At 39.7% G+C, this 22,585-nt stretch overlaps 2 protein-coding genes across 2 annotated transcripts in view; one reads left to right on the plus strand and one right to left on the minus strand.

Moving 5' to 3' along the window:
• Positions 1–22,585, minus strand: part of dohh (deoxyhypusine hydroxylase/monooxygenase) — a 133,561-nt gene that overhangs the window by 55,334 nt on the left and 55,642 nt on the right. The gene's annotated exons all lie outside the window — the stretch shown is intronic.
• The window catches only part of asic1a (acid-sensing (proton-gated) ion channel 1a), a 31,936-nt gene continuing 15,524 nt past the window's right edge, over positions 6,174–22,585 (plus strand). The window contains exons 1-4 of the mRNA XM_022670228.2: positions 6,174–6,618; positions 10,988–11,183; positions 20,348–20,495; positions 21,484–21,611. Coding sequence (XP_022525949.2) covers positions 6,245–6,618; positions 10,988–11,183; positions 20,348–20,495; positions 21,484–21,611 — 846 coding nt within the window. The 5' untranslated portion in view covers positions 6,174–6,244. The remainder of the gene's footprint in view (positions 6,619–10,987; positions 11,184–20,347; positions 20,496–21,483; positions 21,612–22,585) is intronic.

A 22,585-nucleotide genomic window follows, 5' to 3' on the forward strand; every position in this document is an offset into this window, starting at 1 on the left:
TGGCTGCACTTCATATGTGGAAAAAGGGATCGATTGCAATGCATTATGATGATGTGCCTTTCAGATCAAGACAATTTGGTGTTTCTTAATGAAAGCCCATATGTAGGTGCCCTTCTGCCCTTACAATAGAAAAAGGGCTGTTTAGAGGTACCTTTATGCCATACCTACTAAACAGTGTCCAAATTGTTCTCCTACAGGTAAAAAAAATCATGATAAACGTGCACCTCCAATGAGGAAGTGAATATACAAACAGTGGATTAAGTGATGTGCCTTCACAAAGAGATCAACTTATTAATAGCACAAAGTATAAAACATTTATTCCCATTCTTAAACTTGCATCTATTTGGCCCCCATTCATTTATTTATTTATTTATTTATTTATTTTTCAGTTTAAGCCACACCCCCTCTCGTATGTACAAACCCCATGTTATGCAGTATGTGCCCGTTTTATTTTTTCACCCCTGCCTTTCAAAAAGGCAGAGTCCACCACTGTATGTGAAATGGCACTGTTCGGCCCTGCTCTACTAATGTAGGCACATTTCATCTCCTTCTCTCATGAATATTTAATCACATAATATAAATATTTCCTTACATTAGTAAAGGCTGAACTAGTTCTTCATTCTATGTTCCTGACCATTCATGTCACAATGTTACATGAGGTTATCTGAGTCTAACCTGCTTATGTACAAAGCCAAAGGGGAGCGATCCAAGACCCCGTTGTACAGCTCTCAACCCATATAAATAAATTAAAGCCAGGCTCCATGACAAACATGAGCAAACACAATCAGTCAGAAACTTTCACTTCAAAGCTCATGTCAAAATGTTAAATATTTAACGGCCCAGAATGCGGATTGGGTGGTGTAACTCGTAGATTGCAGGTGTGAAAACGCTTCAAGGTGCAGTAAAGAGACCTTAATTACGGGTGCTAAAAAGTCCATGCATAAATATTGCATGATGGTTCTTTTTATGTTCTTCTATTATAGGAGCTCCTTTACAAGAGACCCAGCAGCTTCATTTTGTGTAGTAATATTAATTTACTCAGAAGGCCTGTCAAGATTATTACTTTTGTTCAAACGATATACTGTCCCAGTAATAACTGTGATAAACTATGTTATATTGAATAACATTTTATGCCACTGATTTAATGATATCATAACAGTATAAGACTGAAATTACACCCTTTTAAAAAGCTATTAAATTATTATTATTAGGAATATTTACACATTGGTATGGAAATACAATGACAAAAATCCTAAATAAACTGTCTTTCTAGAACCAAACATGGTTCTTCTATGACATTACTTAAAGAACCCTTTGAATCACCCTTATTTTATGTGATTCAGCTAAATTCTGTAAAATCTAAATTGATGCTTGGGTTTTGAGTGTACTGTGTTTTTGGTGCAGTCCACTAGCCTAAAGCAAAGGAAAAGTGAAAAAAGGGCCAAAGTGCAACTCATGGTCCCTTGGTGTCTCCGCCTGAGTGATGCCTGGGAACGGTGCCTGTGGAAGATCTACAGCTGATGCACCTGCGCCCGCCATATGCCCCTTTCTCACATTCAGGGTAGAAATACTGGGAAGTGAAAGTGTGTGTATGTGTGTATTTAAAGCCTTGTGGGGACTGAATATCCCCACTGTGCTGCTGTGTGGACATTTGTCTGACCTTCATGAAAAGAAAGGTGAAAAACTGCAGCTTATTACCATTAGAAAAAAGAAAGAATGGGTTCATGTTTTGGTTGCTTAAATAAGGTACAACATTAATGGTTCTTGTATGGTTCTTGGACTCCCGTAGGACCTCTAGATTGTGTTATGTTCCACATGCCTCCATATGTTTGTGCTTATATTATACTTATGACATTTAAACATGCTGCATTATAATAAGTAAAGGTGGGAAAAAATAAACATACGTTGCAGAAAAGCAGCAAAATTGTTCTAATTCACAGCAGTTTATGCTTGTTTTACCACATTAGGATAATGCCACATTTACAATAGTTGTAGTCAGTGTGGGTTAAATGGACACTAATCTATGCAAGCTAAGCTATGTATTTTGCTGTACTTTGTTGTATTTTGTTTTTTCATATTGGCTGACAAAAGAAACAATGAATGAGCAGTGTGTGTTTGTGTGTGTGTGTGTGTGTGTTGGTGTGAGGTGTGGGGTTGTGTGTGTGTGTCTGGACATTATATTGTCAATATTCATACATTGGACATTGGAATTTATACAAGATATAAAAAAGATTATATCTTAAAATAGCGGCTGCTATGTGGGTTACCAAAAATAATTGTATGTGGGTGGTGTCTATGAAAATGGTTCGATGTCCAGAGGCATGACTCTCAACAGAGTACACTCTTGTGCAAACTATGTTGTAACTGAACAAGAAGCCAACATCCAACATCATCCACTGCAGTTTACTAAGTCACTGCACTAGAATACTCACTTAGATTTACAGTAGGGGTGTACGATATGGAGAAAAAATCTGATGTCTGATAATGCTGTTGGATATCCTCATAGCTCCTTGGCTGAAAAAGTAGTGGGTGTGTGCATTCATTGTGGACACTCTACCTCACTGTTTTACTCTACCTCATTCTGCCTCCAGCCTCATTATATCACGTGTTTCGCATGTTTCAGCATGAAGAGTTGTGTCTGTTGCTAAACACAGGTAATGCAGTTTGAGCTTGCCATTATCTTTGCTCTTTCAGTGCATTTATCATGAAAACACGATGATAAAAACAGCCCTAATGTGCAGTTAAAAATACAATGTTTAAATATACCATATGTTTTATGTATAATGTTACAAAATAAATACAAATACTTTTAACCAAAACGAGACATGAGTTTCTGGTGATATCACCCAGCCCTAGTGTGTGGGTTGTGTTTGTGTGTGTATGTGTGTGTGTGGGTTGTGTGGGTGTACAGTGAGGAGGGGGAAGAGTAAAGCTCCATCCTCACGCTCTCAGAGCCTCGGACTCCATCAAAGCATGGAGGAAAGCCTCAGAGATGGGCAGGGGAAAACACGCCTCGCCCCTCACACACTCCTTCACCATCACCCCTCACACACTCCTCCTCTCACCATTTTCCTGTCAGGCTGTGAGGACACACTCCTGAATGGACGGACCGGGTCTGGTGGATCAGATAAGCAGCAGCAGCAGCAGCTCTGATGGGAATTAGCGCGTTTGGACGGCCGGTGTTGTTGGTTTCGTCGCCTGTTAGTCTTAGTTAGCCTGCCTTTGTCTCTCGGGGAAGTAGTACAGGATAAATTCTGAGGTAAACAGTGTTGGTGTGGAGCTGACGGACTTCTGGACGTCGTGCTTCTCTCCTCAGGAGGTTAGCGTGGTGTGTGAATGGCGGGGTGTCGTGTGGTGTAGTGTAGTTAAAATCACCAGTAGCCTGGTGTACCTACCTCTCTCTCCAGTCACGCCTCGCAGAAACAGCTCTTTCAGTCGCTGTCTGACAGGAAAACAATTGTTGAACAGCTCAGTTTGCAGTTTTCAGCGCTTAATGTAACGAAATAAACGCTATTTTAGCCTTTAGCACGCTGAAGCCAGAGTGACCGTTTAACGGTCGCCTCTTTCACGGCGCGTGAGCTACAACTCTTTAAATTTAAAATCCCCCACGAGGATTCCAGCTCGCGCGCAGGAACGACGCTTTGGCGCCTTTTCGGCCCCAGTGCGGATCAGTGCGCGCGCCGAACGGATCGATTTCTGATCATTTATCGAGTTAATGCGTTTGTAATCACGCGCAGAGTGAAGACTCCCAGCCGAGGGATGAAGAGCCGTTTCCCCGCGTCAGCTCGCAGAACCCCGCGCGGATCAACGTGACGCTGAACGTAAGGACCGCGTTTCTGTGTTCTTTCAGAAAAAGCGCTGCTTTATTGGCTCTGAATAAGTGAATAGTCTGCACACTAGACTGTAATTGTGCGTGTGCGTACGTGCATGTTTTTAACACTACTGTAAGGAAACATTTCTTTCATAATAAACAAATAATAATTTCATTCCATTCATGTTCTACTTCGTTCTATTTCTCATTATATGTATGCAGTCTGTTTTTCTTGTGCTGTATTCTAATTTTTATTATATTCTGTAACAGTTTGTTCCATTATTCTATTCCTTAGCTTTTTCCATTGTCCCATTACACATGAATTTTAATCTAATCTATACTATTGATCTGATTGTCCATATTATTCCATTCCACATGTGTTCTTTTCTGTTCTATCAATTTGCTTCATAAGTCACTTTCACAATGATGCTAATCTATCCCATTGATTTGTTTAATTTTTCCATTCCACGTGGGTTCTGTTCCTTCAATCTGTCCCATTGTTTCACTCCACATGGGTTCTGTCAACTTATTCCATTGTTCTGTACTATTTTGCTCTATTCTACCAACTTGTTTCATTGCTTCATTCCATGGGGGTTCTGTTCTATGAACCTGTTTCATAGCTCCACTCCACATGAGTTATTTTCTAGTCTGTTCTATCAACTTGTTTTATTGTTTCACTTCATGTGGGTTCCATTCATTTCTGTTCTGTTCTATTCTGTAATTTATTCTCATTGTTGTTGGGCTCTGTTCTATTACATATTGTAATGTTATACCAGTTTAATTACATTTATGTTCATCTGTTCTGATATTACCCATTTGGGCTTTATTCTGTTCTATTTTGTGTAATGAATCCATTCCGTCATTCCCATTCAACTTGGGTTCTATTCTGTTGTACTTTATGTGTCTGTATGTATATATATATATATATATATATATATATATATATATATATATATATATATATATATATTAGGGGTGTCACGATCTCGATATTTTATCGAAATCGAATCGAAATGAGGTCACGATCTCGAGTATCGAAGTCAAAAAGAGGATCGACGATCCCTCCCGCGCGCGCTACGCAAATAGCGCAGCGCGCTACGCAAATGGCGCGGCACCAACACAGCGCATCCTATTCATTTAAATAGAGATAGGCACTGCATGAGCGCAGTCGGCGGGAGTGTGATCTGTCCAACGGGGGAGGGGGGGCGGGGGTTGGGCGCGCAGGTTTTGTATCTGTATCTAACGGAGGGGTGGGTGCGCGCAGGTGAGAGCGTGTGAACTCGCTGAAATGCGTGTGTCAGTGTGGCTTGAGAACACTGACTATAGATCACAGTGAGGTGGATTAAAAATCTTAAACTTATAATTGACTACACCTGTTGCTTTCCATTGAATTAAAAAAACATCTTTCTCTCAGATAAAGTAAACACAAGCGTGTTTCTGACTAAAATAAAAGCTTTTCAGGAGAGATATAAGTTATGTGTAAATATTTATAAGACAATACCCACATCACTTATCTAACCAGCCTGTACTGATTTCTGCCCCCCAATAATGCTTTCAATAACCTCTTGTAACCCCTGGGAGCCAGGGGCGGCCGTGGTGTGGTGTGTCCACTAAACTCCGTAGTTATAAACATCCTGAGGTTAGCAGCGCGCTAACTGACCTGTTCATAATGTAATCCGAGCAGTGCCTCCGTGTCGGCTGTTCTAACCTGCTGCTGTTAGCTGCTTGTGCTGAAAGATGAACTGTAGTGAGCTGTATTATCCGGTTAGTGGGGTTAAAACCTTTATTTGTTTACAGAAACAGTAAAAACGGACTGGCTGAGCTCTGTAGCCCGTGGCTGGGCTGTACTGAAGTAGTGACTGAGTGAAGAGAGCGGGGCTTGTGCTGCTGCAGCTCCGACTAGTGGTTGGATGAAGAACTGCAGCTTCATGTAATGAGCAGTTTCACCAGCCATCCACACACAGCTCTGATAAACTGCTTGTTTTAATAGTGCACACTGTTGCTACCAAAAAAGTCACTAGATGGCATTACCATATATATCTTAATAAATAATAATAATAATATTTATAATAATAATAATTATAATAATAAATATATTATTTAAATTTTATGAGGCATAAAATAATAACAAGAAAAAAAACAAGAAAATCGAGAATCGAATCGAATCGTGACCCTCAAATCGAAAATGAAATCGAATCGAGGATTTAGAGAATCGTGACACCCCTAATATATATATATATATATATATATATATATATATATATATATATATATTTGCTGTTGTCTAAAAGCGTTTTTTTATAAGCTTCATGATGACAATAAAGATGTCAGCTTATTGTTTGTTTTGTTTCAGATTTATCCAAAGAAGATTTATTGGATTAAATTAATTACTCATCATCTGGCTTGGCTGTGAGAGAGAGGAGCAGAGTTTGAATGAAACCTGCCAGCGTGATGGATCTTAAGGTGGAGCCGGCGCCTGCAGACGAGCCTCCGCCGCTCCAGGTGTTCGCTCATATGTCTACGCTGCATGGCATTGCCCACATTTTCACCTACAACAGGATCACGTTGAGGTGCTGCCTGTGGCTGCTGTTTTTCTTGAGCTCCGTAGCCTTCCTGGTGTGTGTGTGTGTAGACCGGGTGCTCTTCTACCTGGAGTATCCGCACGTAACCAAGGTGGACGAGGTCGTGGCGCCTGCCATGGTCTTCCCCGCTGTGACACTCTGCAACCTGAACGCCTTCCGCTTTGGCAGGGTCACGCGCAATGACCTGTACCATGCTGGGGAGCTGCTTGCCCTGCTCAACTCAAGGTATGTGTGTGTCAGTGCGTGTGTTAGTGTGTGAGAGAGTGTGTGTGGATTTGGGGCTGTTGAGAACTGCAGTAGGTGTGTGACTCACTGCTAGGAAGGTGTGATTCACTGACTGCATGCAGTCAAATTCAACATGCATGAAATCTCACACACAGCTCATATCCGGCCCTTAATAGGAGCCCTGTGGTCTTTCATTTGTTCCAACCAGCAGACCATCTAAAAATTTGAAACCAATATTCCTAATGGCGGTGCACACTGATGCCTTGCAGTGAAGAACTACCTACATTGTTCAATTTCTCAGCGCATAAGAGTGCACCACACTATTAAAAAAAAAAAAAAAAACACAAAATCTTTAAAATATGACCTGCGATTGAAAATTCCATGAAATGCCAGTACCTTACTATTTAAAAGAAATCTTTCACTGGGAGGACTCAGCTTTGTACAATGCTGTGTCATGACGTTTATTGCTATTTCTGGTGTATTGCTATCTAAGCAACGGAAAACACAGGTGCGCCACTGACTGAAAACAAAGGTGTGGTCTGAGCAAGCGCCCTACAAAGCTCGTTCCTGCGTCGTGTACTTACATTGCTGGAGAGGTATGCATTGGTCTGTGGTGTAGGTTTGACTAATTTACATTAGTGTGCTGCAGTTATTGCATGTTTGCCGAAGTGATACGTTTCATGCTTAATTTAGGTTAACTCTGATTAATTTCTTACAAGGTCAGATTTAACTCTTACAGTATATAATCCACTCTAACAGTGTATAATGAATTTAATAGCATAGCATCCAATTTTACAGTGTACAATAAATTCTTCTAGTATAGAAATTACTCGTTACTAGTAGTAAATTGATTCATTTTTAGTGTTAAATTAACTTGTTTAGCATTGAAGTAACTTTTACAGTATTACATTTTTTACATTAGTGTTGAATTACATTTTGTGGCATTGCATTAACACTTTTAATTAACTCCTTCCGTTTTAATTAACTCTTTCAGTCTTGAATAAACTCTGACAGTGTTAATGTAACTTATCCTATATTGAATTAACTCTTTGCATTTTAAATATATGCATATAATGTAGGACATCTTATATTTAATTAATGTTAACATAGTTTTAATGCTGTAAATTCAGATGCTGCAGCTTCGCCTCTATGTTTGAACTGTGTTTTGTATGATGCTCGTGTCTGATTGGATAAATTCAACATGGCAGGCGTATTCATTTGCATAAAGTTGAAATCTTCTGAACTACTTTGCTGTGCAGCGAGGCTGCTCTCACCATGACGCATCCCATCATACACCGCGCACATGCTGCAGCTCTCTACATTGAAATGAATAAGATGTGGCGAGGCGAAGCGGCAAGTTGACACATACCGTAAGATGAGTCCAGAATGATAAACAGAGCTGCAAAACATCCAGGAAATAAAAATTCCAATAAAATGAACATCCAGAATTCCTTGTGTTGATGTGATCTTTATTTAATTTTTAGATTTCAATTTTACATTACGTTAATTCCACCTCCTTGTTTCTACACATAATGTCCATTTGATCAGATTCACTTATCATATTGGACATTTTGTAGTTCTATAATGACACTCTGTAGTCTTTTATCTCTTTCTCTGCACACTTTATTTTTATCTGTTCTTCAATGCTCAAGACCCCACAGGATAGACCACCACAGAGCAGCTATTATTATTTGGGTGGTGGGTCATCATTCTCAGCACTGCAGCACGGGGGGACAATGGTGGTGCATGAGGTTTTAGTGTGTGTTGTGCTGGTACAAGTGGATAAGACACAGCAGTGCTGCTGGAGTTTTTAAACATCATTGCGTCCACCTCCTCTAGGCAGTGTCCTGTAGGCAGTGTCCTGTGAGCACTGATGAAAGACTAGAAAATGACCTACACAAACTGTGCAGCGAACAATGAACTCCTGTCTCTGACTTTACTTTATCTACAAGGTGGAGCAATTAGAGAGGAGCGTCTAATAGAGTGGACAGTGAGTACACAACACACACACTAACATTCACACACCATGCCAGTGTCACTGCAGTGCTGAGAATGACCCTCTATGTAATAATAGCTGCTCTGTGTTGGTCAACTTCCAAAGAAGAGGAGCTGTGTCTATGGATGAAGGTGCTAAATTTGAACCATCCACTCAAATACACAATAAACAGAGCTTTACATCACTCCTCCACAATCCACAGTCTTCTTGGGTTTTTTTGTGTTGTGAGTCACTGTTTAAGCAAATTCTCCTTTCATCCAGTTATTGGGACACATTCTAAATGAGCATATTGTTGTAACTGAAAATAAGGTGGATAGCATCCAAGGCTTTCTGTCTGTTTGTATTCTTTCTGATCAGAAGGATCAGAACCTGTTAGTTTGGTGTTTCTTTGAGGGAGAAGGAAATGGCCATCAGAAATAGAGTTTAGTGGTCACAGGTAATCAGGCATTAGAGTCTCCCTCAGGCATCAGAGTGGGTGTTGAAGGTCTATGGACTGCTGAGGTGCAACACTCACAGAACCCCCAAATTAAATGCTATTTTTGGCTCTGCTATCAATGCCAGCTGCCATTTGGCAGTAAAATATATTGCGAAGTTTTGCTGCTGCAGTGTTGCGGCGTCACATGGCAGCGGATGGACAGTGTGACCGGCGTTTGAATTCGGCTTCAGCCGTCCCCGTTACTCCATTCCTGTACTCGCGCAAGGACACACACTCACACACACACACACAAACACACACTGGCACGTACTCACTCCTCCATTCTCTTTGTTCTGCCTGGTGCCTTTAGCCTGCATCAGGGAATTGAACCTGACTGCTAAAGGCTATTTTTTTGGCGATTTATGGATTTAATGAGCCAAAACTTCTTTTTCTCTGTTTCTCTGTTACATTAAAAGCTCTAGCTAGTCTTTGAGTCTTTAAACTTTTGTGGAAGTTTTGTCTATACCATAAAAACTGAGTGTACCATATTTTACGGACTATACAATATGTATCGTATTATAAAGTGCACTATTAATGAACGTCTAATTTCATATATAAGGTGCACCAGATTATAAGGTGCATTTTAAGCGACACTAGTAAGAAACAAGGGTGTCACCATGTTTCCCTTCTAATTAAAAAATAGTCAAACGAGTGCTGGATGCTAATCTATGCAGATTTTTCTCCTGAAAATTGTTTATTTGGGAGAGTAAATTGCTTCTTTTTATTTAGCTTGTTTCAACAAACATGCAGACTACAGTCCAATATACTCACCTATGAACAGTGAAAGAGCTAGCACTGGGGTTAGCATGCTAATACTGATCCAGCCTCGATGCTGGAGAAACTTTACTGAAACTCTTGTATAAAGTTGTACTTCAGCAGAGTGGCTTTACTGCTCCTTACAACCTGACTGGTAGAGTTCATACATAAATGGGGCACTGTAGGGTTTTGGGAAAATTAAAGGATTTTAAATAAACCTTATAGTGCGAAAAATATGGTTATACGTCATAATGTAAGTCCAAGTCCTACAATATATTTTACCCATTAAATTTGCATTAGTGTGTTAATCAACATGACATAACCAAAAAACAGAAAAGGTTATGACGTTGTTGCAAAAAAGAAGGAAAACGTTTATAAAAGGAGAGGTGTTTCCAAACTTTTGACTGATACTGTATTTTGACTTTTGTTTAATTTAATTGCATACAGTATAAACCTAACATATTTCATGTTTGACAGCTTAGCTTCATTTCATTTATTAAATTACATCCATTCTTGCAGTACAGGCTGGTTGACCAGACAAAACATGACATTTCTTGAAGGCACATTGTGTGCAATCAGCTGAAAATCTAAGCAAATGTAAAAATATACTCTCAGTGATACATTTTTAGTCATAAATTTACCCTGGAAGTGCCATTGTAATCATCCATTTAAGCTGTACTACTGTTTTAATCACACATTTGTTGCGCCATTCTTACAATAAATTCACAGTGCTACAGTACATTTACATTTGTAAATTTTAGCAGTGCTAGAGAAAACATATGTACCTAACTAAATTGGAATTTACACAGAGAAAGGCAAATTCTAAAGCTAAGTTAGCTGAGCTAACATTACTGTACTGTAAACCAGTTTGTGAAGAGGTAATAAACTGATATTCAGCTTTATTTCATTTTTCATTTTCACGCTTCATTCAAATGAATCAGAATAGAGCTTAAAAATGAACTTGAACCTGGTGTTTATCAGCTCGCCCTGTCAGCTCCCTCCCTCAGGGCCGACTCTTGTATGAATCCTTTATATTGCAACATGCCTACATGGGAGAGGAGGTGGGAGTGAGGGCCTGCTGCCACTTAGTCTTGCCAAATATTTAAATCCCTAAATCATCTCTTTCTCTTCTTCCTCTGTAGGTATGAGATCCGTGACGTTCATCTGATCGAGGAGAGCGTCCTCGAGTCTCTGAAGACCAAAGCCGACTTCCAGAACTTCAAGCCCCGCCCCTTCAACATGATGGAGTTCTACAACCGTACGGGACACGACATCCGAGACATGCTCCTCTCCTGCCAGTTCAGAGGCTCGCCGTGCCGACCCGAAGACTTCAAAGTGGTAAGTCTGTCTCGGTCCGTTGCGGCCCTGAGGAGCCATTTTCAATTACTGCGCAAAATCCGTTAGCTGTGGATGATTAAATTCCGCCAAGGTTTCCTCCTATATTTCAGCCTTGAGATGTTTAACGGCCGTGTCGCTGTCCGCGGTGCCGAAACGGCCCTGAACAGGTGTTGAATAACAGCGTAACAGGATGTGACAGCACATCATTCCAACAATGCCACACAGCCGGGCTCACGCACGGATTTCCCTCGGCAGTCTCCAGGCTTTGCCAGTGGCGTTTGATAAAAGGGTTTCTGAGAACGTAGAAACAATATACAGTAGAATAGATGCTATCTGGAACCAGAGCTTCAGAAACAGAGGATGCAACTGGTGCATGGTAGGGTTTGGTGAAAGGTGATGGCAGTACAGCCACTGTGCTGCAGTGAAAAAGTGGTGGAATCTTGCTGGGAATGGATGGAATAGATTCAAACCATGAAAATGAGTCCCATCATGTGCCATCATGGTCCAATCTCATTTCACCCCATGGTCCTACCACTTACATAGCCCTACCCTTTTGTTTTGCGGTGCACACCAAGGGGCTATGAGAATCTCTGGCAAGATGGCGGCAAAGAAGACCAAAGAAACACACAAATTTATGTATTTTCAAAGATAACCACTTTATTATCAAAGTTTAATGCATAGTTTCAGTGTTTATTGGCCATTTTCTTCATAACTTTTATTCTAGCACAGAAAATTGATAGTAGTTCGCCTTAATTGCTAACTATCTAGCTAGCTTACTTTACTGTTCCACCTTAAATGGTACAACAGACTGCAGAGGCTGTCAGGTGTTTGAAGGATTGTCCCAATTTTTAGGGGGGTAGGGGTACAAAAAAGAAATAAAATTGGATCATTAACTTGTACCATTAAATAGAGTTTATCCCCTTTTTGAGGCACCTATAGGAGGCACTTAGAGGGGAACCTAACTGGGCAATTCATTATGGTTTCTTACTAGTAGGAGAACCCTATTTAGCACTGCATCCCATTCACTTTTTGGGGCACTGTAGAGTAGAGGTGGTATAGAAGGTGCTTTATTACATCACCCTTCAACATTGTAAAGACAGAAATTCAGCCAAAAGATGGGCATACTTTAAGACATATGCCTGAAGACGTGTGTCCTAGCAGGCACTTGATAACTTTTGCTCCACAACAAGGGAGTTGAATTGGATAAGGCAATTTAACAATGCTTTTCTTTTTTTTTTTTTTTTCATAATTTTATTTCATAAATATTTTTCCCTTTTTCTCCCCAATTTACACATCCAATTACCCAACCCACTTATTAGGACTCCCCTTATCACTAGTGATGCTCCAACACCATTAGAGTGAAGACTGACAAATGCCTACTCTGATACATGTGAAATCAGCCACCAACTCTTTTCGAACTGCTGCTGATACATCATTGCTGGGTAGCATTACAGCGCATTTGGAGGAAAGTGCAGCGACTCGTTCCAATACATCAGCTCACAGATGCCTTGTGCTGATCAACATCACCCTTTGTAGTGATTTGGGGAGAGAGCTAAGCCAATTGTGCTCTATCAGGGCTCCAGTAGCCGATGGCAAGCAACATGGACAGGATTCGAACCGTTAACAATGCTTTTCAACCACAGGGGCACCATGCCCCCATGAGTCCTCCAGTGCAATGCAAGGACACATGCCTGGGACATACAGAGCCAGTCAGTGCACTCAGTGCAGTCTCGAGGGGAACCAGCCCACCCCTGGCAGAGTGTATGTGCATGGCAGAGTGGGACTGTGCCCTACTTACCTAAGATTAACACTAATATTCTATTTTTATCTGCGTTTTCGAAAAAATACAGACACATACTTTCCCATATTTTCTCCAGCGAGAGCTTAGTCCAGGCTTGGAAGCAGTGGAAGAGCTTCCAGACAATGGCATCATCCCAGCGTCCACTCTGTGTTCCTCTCGGCTGCTTTTTAAGCTCCCTGAGCAGACCCAGAAAAAACGTACCCCTCAGCTTTTAAAATAGGTCAGTGTTAAATATTAGATTTGGTGTGAGGTACAGTGGGGGGTGCTGGCAGATTCAGAGCTTTCTCGCTCTCTTTCTCCTGGACTGAGTCACCGCTGTGGGGGAAAAAATAGCACTGAAAGACACAACGGACCCCATATGGCTTTTAGTGGATTTCACACAATGCGTGACTTTCGAACGTCCTTCACTTTCTTTAACCCTCTATATAGAAGCAACAGCCCATCTAAGCCATTCTTGTCCTTACTCTAATATCAAAAAAAGGAGATTCTACCAAATTTGACACATTTCTGATATTATGACATCAGCTTATTAAAACAGTGACACTCTCTAGTGGCCAGAGAGGACTTTCTACTGGGTTTTAGAGCATTTTTGTCAGGATTACAGGTTACTTATCCCATTCCAAAAGTATTAAATGGAGCACCATCATTCAAGATAATACAGTTTCACTGCTCCACAGCTCCATGCTGGGGGATTTATACCATTCTAGCCCATATCTGGCATTAGGCATGGTGCCAATAGGTTCATGGTGGTTTTTTTCTGCTCCACAGAGTCCTGTTCTGTTGGCAGTACTTACCTACTACAGGGACTAGACAAATTGTGTGCATGCTTTGGCACATCTGTGTCAGAAATTGGTTTAACTTAAAGTAAAAAAAAATGTGTCCAAAAATATTTGGATATATAGTGCAGATAAGAGTTGAAACAGAGTGATGATCCCTCAGGTCAGCGCACCATTTTTGAGCTTTCATGGGACATGCCAAAAATGATGGCATATGATACTTGTCCCTAATTGTCCCTCTGTCTCTTGACTTTTGGTATACCTGTGTAATGAGATGAATGATCTCATAGAGAAATAGTATGTGAGCTGTGGAGCAGTGGAGCTGTCTTCTCTGTAATGATATTACTACTCCAGAAATACATGTATATTATAAAGAGGTTATATAGAAACAGTCTGTTTTAGGTCTTTGGCGTGCGCCCCGTCATTGGCCCAGGACTTGATACGTTTGGAAGACAGGTAGCCAACCCTCTGGGCATCCAAACGGTTGCTGGAGGCGGTGGTGAAGAAGGTGGGGATGAGGTGGGGTGGCAATCATCCAATATAATGACCTCACTAATGCTGACTTGTTATTGCTGAATATAATCAGATAATCACAGCAATTCTCTAAAGTAAGTAGCCTAGTATAAGTCATTAACGGACAGGAGAGACCGTAGAAAAATGAGTGATCATGTGTCCCAATACTTCTGTCATTATAGTGTAGGTCAGGGGTCGGCAATTAAGTTTGGCTTGCGGGCCAGATATTTTCCAAGCCATTACGTAGGGTAAATGAAGTGTAATGGGATGAAGTGCTACAGACTAGAAGCTCTCCAGCTCAGAGGGTTGTTGAACCCAATTGCAGAACAGTTGATCTCAAAGCAGGTAAACTCAAGAAGAAAGGAAATAAATGAATAAATAAATAAACACACCGCATCTCACGCAGGATCGAACCCGTGTCGTCAGGGTAGCGGTCCAATACATTACTGCTGAGAAGCAACGCTCTTATAAAGAGATAGGGAGCCCAAGAACAGGCTGAAACTAAAGTAATGCAGTGTAGGGGTGTGCCACACCGTATCGTACGCGATAATATCGCCAACATTTTTGAATATCGTTAACGATATTATACCCTGAAATATCGTGCCATAACACTTACCCCAAATTATCACAACAGGGTTCTACTTTTTTGCTGTTTTAAGCAAAATAAAAATTCACACATTTCTCATTTCCTATTAAATATCTACTGAGACAGATTATATCTGTCCAGTATCATTTATTTTACTTCCTGGATATATGGAGATATTTGGAGTTTTGTTACAAATCTGCTAAAATTCTTGTATTTTTTTAGTATCTTTATTTTTTTTGTCATATCGGCAGGAGTATCGTTATCACTTTAATACCATGAAATATCGTGATATTATTTTAGGGCCATATCGCCCACCCCTTATGTAGAGTGTGACAGACAGACAGGGGAGGAAAGTAATAAAAAGCTAGCCAGGGGAGCATTTTATTTCTTTTTGCTTTCATTATAGTTCAAACAACCTCAAAGGCCAGATGTTTCATGCTTGCTGGCCACATCTGGCCCGCAGGCCGCCTATTGCCGAACCCTGGTGCAGGTGTTCTGCGTTTTTTTTTTTTTTTTTTGTCAGGCAGCTCACATCCTGTCCCCGGGTCCCCAGCCCATCTTCACAAGAGATGTCATTTGACAGACAGTGCTTTTCACACTGGAGCGCTCGGTTCAGAGAAGCTCCGAGATGTCAGAAAGTAATCTGCATCTCTCGCTGAATGGCAGGAGGCCAGAAGTGCCGTAACTGCATGTGTCATTATTGCACCCACACAGTCTGTGCCCGCTCTTCAGACGTGACAGAGATCTCAACATTGCAGCGCTCTTGTGTTCCCGCCATTAGTTGCTGTGAAAGGGGTTATTTGATGGAAAATGTGGGATCTTACATCAAGTGATAATGTGGCTCTGGGTTTAAAGAGGATCATTAAGAGTCAAGCAGAACCGTTTCTTCATGGTTTCTTACATAACACCCACAAAGATTCTGTCAACAAGGCTGTTTACCATCAGGAGAAGCAGACAGGGTGCTAAATATCTTCTGCAGTGGGTATTTACTAGCACTGCACCGTACGATTATTTATTACAAATTAATTTAACGTTTCTTTTTATTTTTCGATTAATCTAATAACTAATTTTAATCAATTTAATCAATTTTTAATTAGATTTAAAGGGAGGATTTCTACATTTACTGGATTAGTTATACCTTTATTATTCCTACTTTAACTCTACTGCATGATTTGTGTACTTCTTCCATTACTGGTAAAAATGAAAAAAAAAAAAAAAACGGCTTGTTAATGTTGGATAAAACATGTCCCAATGTTACATTAACATAATGACAGCTGTGCAAGACACCCCATGGACAACATTTCTCCCAAATTCCAAATAAAAATATTGTCATTTATAGCTTTTATGTTTAGAAATCAATATTTTGTTCTTCTCCGCCAGTCTTACACACTGCTTTTGGATAACTTTATACCACTCCTGGAGCAAAAATTCGATTGGCTTGTGATCATCCAGCTTCCTCTTGATTATATTCCAGAGGTTTTCAATTTGGTAAAATCAAAGAAACTCATCATTTTAAAGTGGTCTATTTTTTTTTAAGAGCTGTACATACATATGTGGCTGAATGCAATCAAAGTATCCTCACAGCAGTGTTCCAGCCTTTACACAGGAGTATGGGGTGATACTGCAGCAAAAGAGGGAAAAAACTCTGTTAATACCCCTGATTTCAGAAGAACCGCTCCCTAAATGTATGCAGGCTGCATGCACCAAACACAGTGTTTCAGTATTACAGATCTCTGTGCTCTGAATTACTGTGAGTAGTAATGAGGTGATAATGAAAGTGAACGCAGCCGGTGGTCCTGCCCCGGCTAAACACAGTTAATGGCTAATTACAGGAGCTTACAGAGTGCTGGAAGGCAAAGTAAAAACATGTGAAGCCAGCGTCTGTAATTTCTCTTATTAAATATATATGTACTTTATTTGCATGCATTTTAACCACTCAGAACAGTTTATGTGCAGGTGGAGCTTTTAGGTTGATTGATGTTGACGGCTTCGGAGCAAACCTGGCAATTTTTGTCCTTTTACATTAATGCCTTATGTTGTAGTGCTGGGCAATATATTGTATAAACTGACACATACTAAATTATTTCCTAAAGGTCTGTCACAATTACGCTATACATGTATAGTACTATATCTAAACGTGAACTATACTTCACACATTATAACCAGAGGTACTTATTAGGTGGACTCCAGAATTTAATTGCAGACCAAAAAACTAATTTTTATGAACTGTCTAAACTTTGCATTAGTGCTGTAAGACAAAGTGTATTTTTATTATTATCATTATGAATTTTCACAGTGAATCAAATCAAATCAAATCAAATCAAATTTATTAGCGCTTTTTACAACTGGTGTTGGCACAAAGCAGCTTTACAGAAACATGATTACAGGACAAAGAGTCAGGCAAAAGATTAAACATAGAAAATACAGAATACAGAACCCCCAGTGAGCGCGGAGGCAAGGAAAAACTCTCTCAGAGCTGCAGGAGGAGGAAGAAACCTTGGGAGGACCAAGACTCACATTAAAGGGGGGACCATCCTACCACTGGTCAAATGGCTTTTAAATTAATTTTAAAAAGCCTTTCATACATCCACATAGGTTTTATATATTCAGGTGTATAGCAGCTCCACTAATGGCTTATAGAGTAAGATGGATGATGAGCAGCTGATCTGTGGTGGTGGATGGAGAAGAGCTGACTTCAGAAACTTCCAGTCTGGCCAGACAGAGGACATGAGAGCCTGAGGGTCCAACATCCATCGGTATCGGGTCAGACAGGTGGGCAGTCAGTAACTCGGAGGAAGGCAGAGAGATGGAAACAGTTTTGACTGGATTTATGTAAAACAGAGAATATAAAACATTATCAGAGTGTGGCAAATGACTCCGGCAGATCTAAATAAAACAGCCTAACTAAAGGCAGAGAGTGAGGTAGAATTAAGTATAGCAAGGTAGAGTGAAGTATTGTAAGTTTGCCAAAAGAATAAAACAGATTTCATAGAGCCCTAGTAGAGTGAAGTGGAGTGAAGTATTGTGGGGTACAGTGAGGTACTGTGAGGTAGAGCTGCACAGTAAACACACACACCAAACTACGTCTAACCCTTTGAAAAATGAGTCAAAAAAGTGCCAAAAAACCTGTGAGATCCTCATTTACTGCACATCAGATTTTTTGATGCATATCGAGCACCCCTGCTTTGCATGATAGAAACAATCCTGTGCCAGCAGTGCCATCATTCAAACTTCACAGTAGCAGCGTTTTGCCACTTAGAAACAGTGGGCTAATATGTCTGTGTGTGTGTGTGTGTCAGTCTTTTTTTTATATAAAGGACAGTGATGAATGTTAAGGTCAAACATACACACTTATCAACACACACTCATCAACACCCACACACAAACAGTAAACACAAAGTGATGCTCAAAGGCATGTGTCTTAGAATAGTTTTAATATTTCATCAACTCATCAAAAGATATATGTGTGTGTGTGTGTGTGTGTGTGAGTGTGCGCGTGCATGTGTGTGTGTGTACTCATGCTTTTCTTTGTTTCATTTAGTGGATGCTCTGTTTCTATAGCAACCAAATCTCTCCAATAACTCTCAGCAGGTCTAAATTGCGCCTTTTTATCTCTTTTTATCTTTCTCTTGCTCCTTCTCCCTCTCTCTCTCCCCCTCTCTCTCTCTCTTGCACTACGGGTCTAAAACATTTATGAAAGTTTGCTAAACACCGTCAATCAAAGTGCTAAAGGTGTTGTTGTACTCACCAGCTTCTGTTTCAGTTTTCTGTTCTGTCTTAAATGTACCTCATTAAAGTGATGCTACGTTTAAGGTGTAAAATAGAAAAGATTGTTCTTCTTAGCAGAGCAGTAGATATAATAAAAGGAAGGACTGAAATTATATTAACATTTTAGGGCACTGTTTTTCTCGAAGAGTCGAAGAGTTTCTCGAATTTTAAAGTTAAATTTGAGTCTTTCAACCCTTCTTCTCTTTCTCTTCCTCACAATATCCAAACATTTATAAGCAATGATAAAATGCTTATGTGAAGCATTTGGGAGCCCAAATCTACCAGACAGTTCAATCTTTCAGACCAGCTTTGGGTTCAGCATTTCAGAAAATTTAGATGCAACTTGTCTGTGTGTCAGGATGTGTGTCATGATCAGTAATCAAAGGAGGTATAGGGTAGTATATGGATTATAAGGTAGTATAGTAATTATATTGGCTGTATAAGTAAGTGTGTATAGAGAAATATAAGAGAGTATGAAGTAGTATAGGATACTATAGGGGAGTATAGGGTAGTAAAGGGTAATAAAGGAAGTATAGAGTAGTATAGTAGAGTATGGAGTAGTGTAGGGTGTATAGGGTAGTACAGGCTAAGTACAGAGTAATAGAGAGAGTATAGAGTAGTATAGGATAGTATAATATAGTGTGGGGAGTATAGGGTAGTACAGGGTAATAGAGGGTGTATAGAGTAATATAGGACAGTATGGGGTAGTATAGGGTAGTGTAGGGAGTAAATGGTAGTACAGGGTAATAAAGGAAGTACACAGGAAATTTGGCAGTGTTAAATTAACACTGTTAGTGTTAAATTAACACTGCGAGTGTAAAGTTTAACACTAATAAGTGTTGATTTAACACTAACAGTGTTGATTTAACACTGCCAAATTTCCTGTGTATAGGGTAGTATAGTAGAGTATTGAGTAGTGTAGGGTGTATAGGGTAGTACAGGGTAAGGACAGGGTAATAGAGAGAGTATAGGGTAGTATAATATAGTGTGGGGAGTATAGAGCAGCACAGGGTGTATAGAGTAATATAGGAGAGTATGAAGTAGTGTAGGGTACTATAGGGTAGTACAGGGTAATAAAGAGAGTATAGAGTAGTATAGAGTACTATAGGGCAGTATAGGGTATTACAGGGTAATAAAGGAAGCATAGATTAGTTTATGAGAAAATGACGTAGTATAGAATAGTGTAGGAAGTATAGGATAATATAGGCAAGTATAGGGCAGGTGCAAGGTAATAGAGGGGATATAGGATTACGGGGTAGTATAGTGAGTATGGGGTAATGTATAATAATATGTGTTTTAGGAAGTATAGGAGAGTAAAGGATAGCATAGAAAATGTAGAATTGTATGACATTATAGGGTAGTATAGGATAATGTAGGGATTATAGGGTTGAATAAAGTGGCATAAGGAGTATAGGTTAGTACAGGCAGTATTGTGTATTGAGTATCACCCAAAAAACATTTTTTATTCTTTTTATTCAGTTTTATGCATGTTTTTAAATAAACAAATGGATAGAAAACCCACATCTGTTTCTCCCTGTTTTTTTTCTCTCTCTGTAATGATGTTATATATGAGTGTAGCAGTAGAGCTGATGTATGTGATTTTGCTGCTGTATCTGCAGTATATAATAATCCCCCACCATCTGCCCAGGCTCACTGTTTTGTGTTTTTGGATATAAATATGTGTGCGTGTGTATGTGTGCGTGTGTGTGTGTGTTGTCAGGCGTTCACGCGCTATGGGAAGTGCTACACGTTTAACTCTGGTGAGACTGGGCCGCTGCTGATCAGTATGAAGGGGGGTATGGGGAGCGGACTGGAGATCATGCTGGACATCCAGCAGGACGAATACTTGCCAGTTTGGGGAGAAACAGGTGAGACAAAACCTATATAAACATCTGAACACACCTATATAACCCTTGTGTGGTGTTCATATTTTTGTTACTCGTTTACTTTGTTATTTGTATTTAATTCAGCAAAACTAAGCAATTTTACATTAAAATGCTTTACACATGCTCGCTTCACCTAAATTGCAAGCAATATAAACAGCTTACATGGTGAATATTTGCCCTTTACCTTTCTTATGTTACATTTCTTTCAAAAAGTGCTACTCTTTTTTATTAGTTATTTAATAAAATGTAAAAGAAAATTAATTAAACTCAAGATATGAGTAGAAAATGTGTTTAGTTTCAAATTTACAAATGAAGCAATGTTTATTAGCCCTTGGCCAAACACACTGTATGTAATATAAATGTGTAGGGGGGTGGGGGGGGGGGTACAGTGTGTGTTTATTAAAAATGTCTTTTGATATATGTTTTTCACAAAAAATGAGCCAATGCCAATGAGTTTGAGTTAGTAAAGATATTTTTTTAGTATCATTTGATGAAAAATGAAAACGGGTCCCACAGACCCGAACACCACACAAGGGATAAACACCTGAAAACATCTGACACACTTGAGAACACCAATACATAAGGAAGAACACCTGAACACACCTGGAAAAAAACTCTACACATCTGAGAACATCTGAAATCTCCTTCATAAATCTTTAAAAAATCTTTAAAAACCTTCATACAACTGCACACCTTTGAAACACACCTGAAAACACATGAGCACACATAAGAACATCTGTACAACGCCTGAATACACCTGAAAATATCCAAAAACACCAAAAAAAAAAAAGCACCTGCCGTACCATTAACACCACTGCTCTGGAGCTGGTACAGACCAGGTCAAGGATACGTAGTCAATCGGTCAGTCAATATATGGTTAAACCAATATTATTATAAAATTGTCTGTTGTAAAATATATCATTGCATGGTAATTAAAAATTAGACACATCTTTTCCTCTCTCTCTCTCAGATGAGACCTCGTTTGAAGCGGGGATTAAAGTTCAGGTACACAGTCAGGATGAGCCACCATTCATCGATCAGCTGGGGTTTGGAGTTGCTCCGGGGTTTCAGACCTTTGTCTCCTGTCAAGAGCAGCGGGTGCGCTATGAGTGTGTGTGTGTGTGTGTGTGTGTGTGTGTGTGTGTGTGTGTTTGGGTGTGAAAACTATCTTCCTTTCAATCTCTTATATGGATTTACTCGTATTTGAGTGTGAAGGCCCCTGTAATTCCTTCCAGATTGAACATAAACTTGCCAGTGATCCCTGTGTGTGTGTGTGTGTGTGTACTGAATATTATTTAGGGCCTGATACTGGCTTGATACTATAGAAGATTTTAAGGAGCTAAAAAGTTGACCAGTATTAGTTAAAAAAATACATTTTAGAATATACAGTACAGCCTAAAAGTTTGGACACGCCTTTTCTTTTTCAATGCATTTTCTTTATTTTCATGACTATTTACATTGTAGATTCTCACTGAAGGCATTAAAACTATGAATGGACACATGTGGAGTTTTATGTACTTGTCAAAAAAGGTGAAATAACAAAAAAAAAAAAAAAAAAAAAAAATATATATATATATATATATATATATATATATATATATATATATATATATATATATATATATATATATATATATATATATATATATATTCTAGTTTCTTCAAAATAGCCACCCTTTGCTCTGATTACTGCTTTGCACACTCTTGGCATCATTCTCTCAATGAGCTTCAAGAGGTGGTCACCTGAAATGGTTTTCCAACAGTCTTGAAGGAATTCAAGGAGTTCCCAGAGGTGTTTATTAGCACTTGTTGCCCCTTTGCCTTCTTCACTCTGTGCTCCAGCTCACCCCAAACCATCTGGATTGGGTTCAGGTCCGGTGACTGTGGAGGACAGCTAATGTTTTGTTAAGTACATAAAACTCCACATGTGTTCATTCATAGTTTTGATGCCTTCAGTAAGACTTTGGAGTCCATTCCATGTCCATGTTTTTTGACCTCCATTACAGTTAGTGGAGCACCAACATGATTCTGATGCTGAATCCAGTGTTGTGATACCAGTGTTTCTGCTTTTC

This window comes from Astyanax mexicanus, chromosome 12 (assembly GCF_023375975.1).
Source record: "Astyanax mexicanus isolate ESR-SI-001 chromosome 12, AstMex3_surface, whole genome shotgun sequence".
NCBI lineage: Eukaryota > Metazoa > Chordata > Actinopteri > Characiformes > Acestrorhamphidae > Astyanax > Astyanax mexicanus.